The 7,276-nt window shown below is 47.8% G+C and overlaps 1 protein-coding gene across 1 annotated transcript in view; it reads right to left on the reverse strand.

The window, feature by feature from the left end:
• The window catches only part of LOC119956721 (secretory carrier-associated membrane protein 2-like), a 45,914-nt gene extending 38,638 nt beyond the window's left edge, over positions 1 to 7,276 (reverse strand). Inside the window, exons 1-2 of the mRNA XM_038784058.1 lie at positions 7,257 to 7,276; positions 4,976 to 5,279 (exon numbers count right to left, since the gene is read on the reverse strand). Of these exons, the coding sequence (XP_038639986.1) occupies positions 4,976 to 5,279; positions 7,257 to 7,276 (324 nt within the window). The remainder of the gene's footprint in view (positions 1 to 4,975; positions 5,280 to 7,256) is intronic.

Below are 7,276 nucleotides of genomic sequence, written 5' to 3' on the forward strand. Positions count from 1 at the left end.
GTATAAATGCACACACACCTTTTATCGAGTTGATGCATGCGGGATCTCCGCGCAAAGCTTAAGAAAATATGGAACCAAATTCAAAAGGAACAAATGGGGCATGGGGCAGCACGGTGGTTAGAACTGCTGGTGACTATGTGGAGTCTGTACGTTCTCCCTGTATCTGCGTAGGTTCCCCCCCCCCCCTCCCCCACAGTCCGAAGATGTGCAGGTTAGGTGGATTGGCTATGCTAAATTTCCCCTTAGTGTCAAGTATAGATTAGGTTAAGGGGGTATTGGGCAGGTAAGTGGATTTGGGTGGAGTGCTCTTTCAGAGGGTCAATGCGGACCCGATGCGGCCTCCTTCTGCACTGTAGGAATTCTATGAAATATTTCATAGAAATATGTGTATTTTAGGCACTAGATTCAAAGAGAAGTCGAGAAAGTAAAAATTGCAGACACTGACATCAATTTGGTGGGAAACCTGATCGAATCCATTTGGAGTAATTTTCTAATCTGTCTCCCTCCCACTTCATTCTTGGCTGGACTATCTTTCCATTTTACTTCTGCTGAACAAACCACTCTACAATCCAAGTAAACTGACATCAACACTGTCACATGTCACACTAGTCCAAGCCAGCAGTGTCAAATTGCTATTCGTCACACTGTCTGGCTAGCCTCCCAACTTCCACCCTCCTTCATTAATTTTAACTCAACCAAACCTCTGCCGTTTCTCCCCCCCCCCATGCTCCTTAATGTCCAATTCCCACATTTCACCAAACAGAGAACAGGTATTTTGTTAAAACAAAAACACGATCTGTGATTAAAACCAGTACACCTCATGCTGTAAACCATTATGTGCACCTTCCACACGCCAAGTGACTTATTTACCATTACTGATGCATTCTTTTCATTTATAAAACTACATTAATAAACTTTATAATTTACTCTCCCACGTGTAATTAGTCATTGGAGCAGCTTGAGAAAGCAGCTCACCTCCACCTTCCCAAAGGAAATTAGGGATGGGAAATAAATGCTGGCCGAGCCACCGACGCCCACATCCCATGAATAGATCAATAAAAACATTACATAATATTCAGGTTATTAAAATACAGAAGTTTTTCTCTAAAGCTCAATCAGCCTATGTTTTTCAGTTTTGCATTCTTAAGCAGGCTTGCCCCAAGGACACTTCAAATCTATCCCGATTTCCAAACTCCACCATGCAAAGCTGCATCAAACTATTCTTTCCAGAAATATTATAGTGCAATAGCACAGCAGTTGTATGATAAATGTCCAATTGAGGTGGTAAATTCTTTAATCTGCAGGACCAAACCAGATATTTTAGCTAACGGAAGGTAAGGAACCCGAAATATTAACCATTTCATAAAATGTTAACCGTTTCACATCATACAGATACTCAGTATATTTTTGTTTTGATTTAATACTTTACCTTTTTCAAATCCAAACAGAAACAATCATGGAAGAATAATTAAGAATCCGTGACCAGGATATTGCAGAATGGATGCTTAAATTAACTAATTAAATTCAGCAACAGTGTGTGTTAATCTGCCTCACTGATCATCAATTTACTAGGTTTCCACCATCTTCTAAACAAGGCAATTGTGTAGATGCACAAAAGCTTAAAAGCTCAAGTTACGTATTTTCTTCCACCTTTTGGGAAGAAATAACTTACTAACATTCCATGGTTTGACTGAAATCAAGAACTCAAGATGTGCGGAGATCATAGAAATTAGCTCATGCAATATGAAGTGCTTGGGATGCACATTGTACTGAAATGTAACCTTACCACCCTTCCTTTAATAGTGCCCCAAAACTAGATTTCCACTACAGCTATGATCCTTCAGTTCCCATCCTGGCATAATTACAAAAGTTAACATATTGAAAAGAAAACTGGATTTAGAGGAGCCAAGTTGGTACACAGTGGCCATCATTAAAATTACAATGTCATTAATGAACACAAACTTTGCACTGGGTTCACTTGAGTATTAGTACGGTTATGTTGAACTTGTATCAAACCTTGGTTAGACCGTACTTAGTGCCATGAACTATTCCTGGAGTGCATATTACAAAACAAAATACAGTGGTACTGGAGAAGATGCAAAAAGGATTGACAAGGATGATTGTTATAATGCCACAGATATGCTATCAGGGAAATCTTAAACACACTGGGGCTCTTTTCTTTCGGGCGGACCTAATAGAAATCTTTTAGCAATAGGTTCGATAGGGTAGGCAGAGATGTTTTCACTTGGAGGGTAGTCTGAAACTAGAGGCCAGAAATGTGCAACTGAAAAATCCAACAAGGAATTCAGCAAAAACCTCTTTACTCAGTGGTTAAAATGGAACTTGTTACCATTGGTGTGTCAAAGACAAATAGCATTCATGCATTTAAGGGAAAGTTGGATATATATGACTGGAAAGGAATAGAGAGGGGTCCAAACAAACAAAGCGGCACGCTTCATCAGTACCCGGGAAACCACCTGAAACGTTCACTCTCCATCACCAGGGCACAGTGACAGCAGCGACCACAATCTACAAAATGCACTGCAATAATTCATCAGTGTTTCTTCCAAACTCATGACCTTGAACCATAGAATTCCTACAGTGCAGAAAGAGACAATTTGCCCCAATGAGTCTGCATCGACCCTCTGAAGGTGTCTCAGCCTCACCTCAGCCCACTCCCCCACCCAACCTGCACAACTTTGGACATTACGGGGCAATTTAGCATGGCCAATCCACCCAACCTGCACATGTATGGACTGTGGGAGGAAACCAGAGCACTGAATGGAAGACCACGCAGACATGGGGGAATATACAAGCCAATCACCCAATTGAACCCTGGTCCCTAGCGCTGTGAGGCAGCCGTGCTAACCACCATGCCTCCCATCTAGAAGGGAAACGGCAGCAGATGCATGGGTACTCAGCATTATACAATTGTTCATCACTAACACAGGATCAAACGCCTGGAATATCCTCAATAACAGTAATATAATAATAATCTTGATTGTCACAAGTAGGTTTACGTTAACACTGCAATGAAGTTACTGTGAAAAGCCCCTAGTCGCCGCATTCCAGCACCTGTTCGGGTACACGGAGGGAGAATTCAGAATGTCCAAATTATCTAACAGCACGACTTTCGGGACTTGTGGGAGTAAACTGGAGCACCCGGAGGAAACCCACGCAGACACAGGGAGAACGTGCAGACTCCGCACAGACAGTGACCCAAGCCAGAAATCGAACCTGGGGCCCTGGCGCTGTGAAGCAACAGGGCTACCCACCCTGCTACATTGCTGCCCCTAATGAGTGTTCCTGCACAATAGAATTATCATGGAATTTACAGTGCAGAAGGAGGCCGTTTGGCCCATTGAGTCTGCACCGGCCCTTAGAAAGTGCACTCTACTTAAGCCCACACCTCCACCCTACCCCGCAACCCCACCAAACCTTTTTGGACACTAAGGATAATTTAGCACGGCCAATCCACCTAACCTGCCTTTCTTTGGACTGTGGGCGGAAACCAGAGCACTGGGAGAGGAAATCCACGCAGACGCGGGGAGAACACGCAGACTCCACACAGGCAGTCACACGGGGCCGGGAATTGAACCTGGAACCCCGGAGCTGTGAAGCAACCGTGCTAACTGCCGTGCCGCCCGTGTTCAAAAAGGCAGCTCAGCCCCACCTGCTCAAGGGCAGTTAGGGAGGGGCAATAAATGTTGGGTTCACCGGTGATGACAACTCCCAAGAACAAAACAAGAAAAAAAAAGTACACCGATGAGGGCTAGTTGATTAGCAGTGGTGACTGTTTCTATGCCATTTTGAGGTGACCAAAAAAATCTCAAGCGAGCCCGAAGAAACCAACCGATGATTTCCCACTGGGTGTGTTCAGTCTGGGTCTGAAGAGTTGAGCTTCAGGTTTTTAGATGTCCAGATTAACGATAACCAATCCTGGCCCCTCCCATGCCAACACTGTAGTTAAGAAAGCCCACCAACAACTCTACTTTCACAGAAGACTAAGGAAATTTGGCATGTCAGCTACAATTCTCACCAACATTCACAGATGCACCATTCAAAGCATTCTTTCTGGTTGCACATGAGCTTGGTATGGTTCCTGCTCTGTCCAGGACCGCAGGAAACAACAAAAGGTTGCGAACGTAGCCCATCACACAAACCAGCCTCCCACCCATTGCCTCTCTCTACAATTCCCACATCCTCGGAAAGGCAACCGGACATACCCTCTTTCCCCTCCTTCCGTCAGGGAAAAGATACAAAAGTTTGAGGTCACGTACCAACTGACTCAAGAACAGTTTCTTGCCTGCTGAATGGACCTACCTGGTATTAAGTTGATGTTTTCACTACACCCTAGCTATGACTGTGACTATATTCTGCAGTCTCTCCTTCCTTCCCTATGTACGGTATGCATTGTTTGTACAGCATGCAAGAAACAATACTTTTCATCGTATACTAATACATGTGACAATAATAAATCAAATCAAGGAGGAGGGGTGGGTGGGGTGCGGGCACAGTTCGTGTGGGGCGATGACCTTTACTGGGGAATGTGAGCTGCACCTGCTGCCCAGCCCCAGGGCCCAACCCAGCCACGGCAAACGAGTGATTTCCGGGTAATGGCGATTTAAAGTGCGTGGGGAAGGAGGGGAGCATCTCAGCCGCCGCCCTCCCCCATTATCCGCTGCCTTTCACGGCCGCGGGGGAAGCGGAGCCCGAATCCGAGGCTGGCGCGCCGCCAACCTAACTTGACGGCCCCTCCCCCCCTGGTGGCCCGCCCCTGCCGCGCTCTGACTGGCCCAGGGGCGGCGCCCGGGGCTCTCCGATTGGCCGCGCTCCCCGTCAATCACCCGCCCAGCAGGTTAGGTTGTCTCAGGAATGCGCGCCCGGGCCTGGCTGCGGCCCACCCAAAATGTTTGTTTACTCTCCGCCCCCCCCCCCGAGACGCTTCTGGCCTCTCTGCCTGGGTCAAATCTACCTGAAAGGGATTGATGTCCGACCGGATCCGCGAACGGGTTGGCGTCGAATTCCGACATCTTTTCTGCCCCCCTTCAGTTGACGGCCGCAGCCAGCCCTCCTCCGCCTCCCTCGGCCGCTCGCTTCCTTCTGCCAACCGAACGGGACAGAGTGGAACCGCGCAAGCGCCAGTAACAGCCCGCCCGTTGCCAGCCAACGGCCTTCCACCCCCCCCTACTGTGACGTCAGGGGATGACAAAGAGGGCGGGGCGCTGACGTTGTCGAACGTGACTGCGTCACAAGGGCCGTCCTCCCTCCCTCCTCCCCTTTTTTATTGAGAGCAAAACCTTTCGAAGAAGTTAGCCTTGGAAAACTTTTGACTCCCAAGTTTTTTTCCCCCAGTTTCGACTTTGTTTGTTCCGGAACCACCCATCGCGGACCTACACTCATACTCTTGCAACATTTTATTATTTTTAATATAAATTATTACCCAATTATCCCCCCCCCCCCCAATTAAGGGACAGATATTAGTTACAGTGCAGAAGGAGGCCATTCGGCCCATCGAGTCTGCACCGGCTCTTGGAAAGAGCCCACACCTCAACCCTATCCCATAATCCAGTAACCCCAGCGAACCTTTTCGGACACTGAGGGCAATTTAGCACGGCCAATCCACCTAACCTGCACATTTTTGGGCTGTGGGAGGAAATCGGAGCACCCGGAGGAAACCCACGCAGACACGGGGAGACGTGCAGACCCTGCACTGACAGCGACCCAAGCCGGGAATCGAACCTGGGATCCTGGAGCTGTGAAGAAACTGTGCTAACCACTGTGCTGCTATTTTTAGGACAATTTTAGGGTCAGAATGGTGGCGCAGTGGTTAGCACAAGGACTACGGCGCTGATGACCCGGGTTCGAATCCTGGCCCTGGGTCACTGTCCGTATGGAGTTTGCATATTCTCCCTGTGTCTGCGTGGGTCTCACCCACCACAACCCAAAGATGTGCAGGTTAGGTGGATTGGCCATGCTAAATTGTCCCTTAATTGGAATAAAAAATAATTGGGTACTCTTTAAAAAAAAGTTAAGGGACACTTTAGCGTGGGGTGCGGGGCTCACTTGCCCCTCACCCCTTCTGGGGACTCCCGGAATCTGGCCCATCATAATCACGAGGTAGCGGTGCTGACCGTGTGCGCCCTTACTCTGGCAACATTTATGTGGTCAGCCGCCAGCTGAACCAGACATGACCTGCTGAGGTGGTTGTTGACAGTAGTGAAAAAAACTTATAAGTGGAAATAAAGCAACGGTGGGTCTTGAAGATTTCCTGGGATCCATAGATTTGACTGCGGTGCAGAAGGAGACGATTCAGCCAATTGAATCTGCACCGGTACCCAGAAAGAGTGAGCCCACTTTCCCAGTCCTATCACTGTGACCAGCCGCCCCCCCCCCCCCCCCCCCCCTCCCCCGACCTTATCTGCTCACCTTTGGACACAAAGGACCAATTTTCTAACCTGCACATCTTTGGACTTTCAAGTCGCACCCAGCAGTCAGAATGGTCATATTTAGACTGATAACCCTCGCTGACACATGTATAGATGTAGGATATTTCAAAAAATCAAACTAAACCCATACCTCACCCAAAAGCAAAAAACTACAGATGCTGTCAATCTGAAATGCTGGCAATACTCAGCAGGGCAGCACGGTAGCATTGTGGATAGCGCAATTGCTTCACAGCTCCAGGGTCCCAGATTCGATTTCGGCTTGGGTCACTGTCTGTGCGGAGTCTGCACATCCTCCCCGTGTGTGCGTGGGTTTCCTCCGGGAGCTCCGGTTTCCTCCCACAGTCCAAAGATGTGCAGGTTAGGTGAATTGGCCATGATAAATTGCCCTTAGTGTCCAAAATTGCCCTTAGTGTTAGGTGGGGTTAATGGTGGAGATAGGGTGGAGGTGTTGACCTTGGGTAGGGTGCTCTTTCCAAGAGCCGGTGCAGACTCGATGGGCCGAATGACCTCCTTCTGCACTGTAAATTCTATGACTGGCAGCAACTGTGTGGATTGCAGCTCACTGCCAGCTTCTCAAATGGGCAATTAGGGGTGAGCAAAATGCTGGCCTTGCCAGTGACACTTAGCCATTAACGACAATCTGTGAAAGTTAATGTTTCAGATTGATGATCTTTCCTTAGAACATGTGTGCCTTTATTTCTCAGCTGTTCAGAATTTTGTGGGGACAGGCCATAAGCCATAGCCCAAATTGAAGTGTATCGTAGAATTATTGAAATTTATAGAGCAGAGGCCCTGGAGACTAGATACCTGAGAGAACGTTGCATCAT

Source organism: Scyliorhinus canicula, chromosome 24, assembly GCF_902713615.1.
Source record: "Scyliorhinus canicula chromosome 24, sScyCan1.1, whole genome shotgun sequence".
Lineage (NCBI taxonomy): Eukaryota > Metazoa > Chordata > Chondrichthyes > Carcharhiniformes > Scyliorhinidae > Scyliorhinus > Scyliorhinus canicula.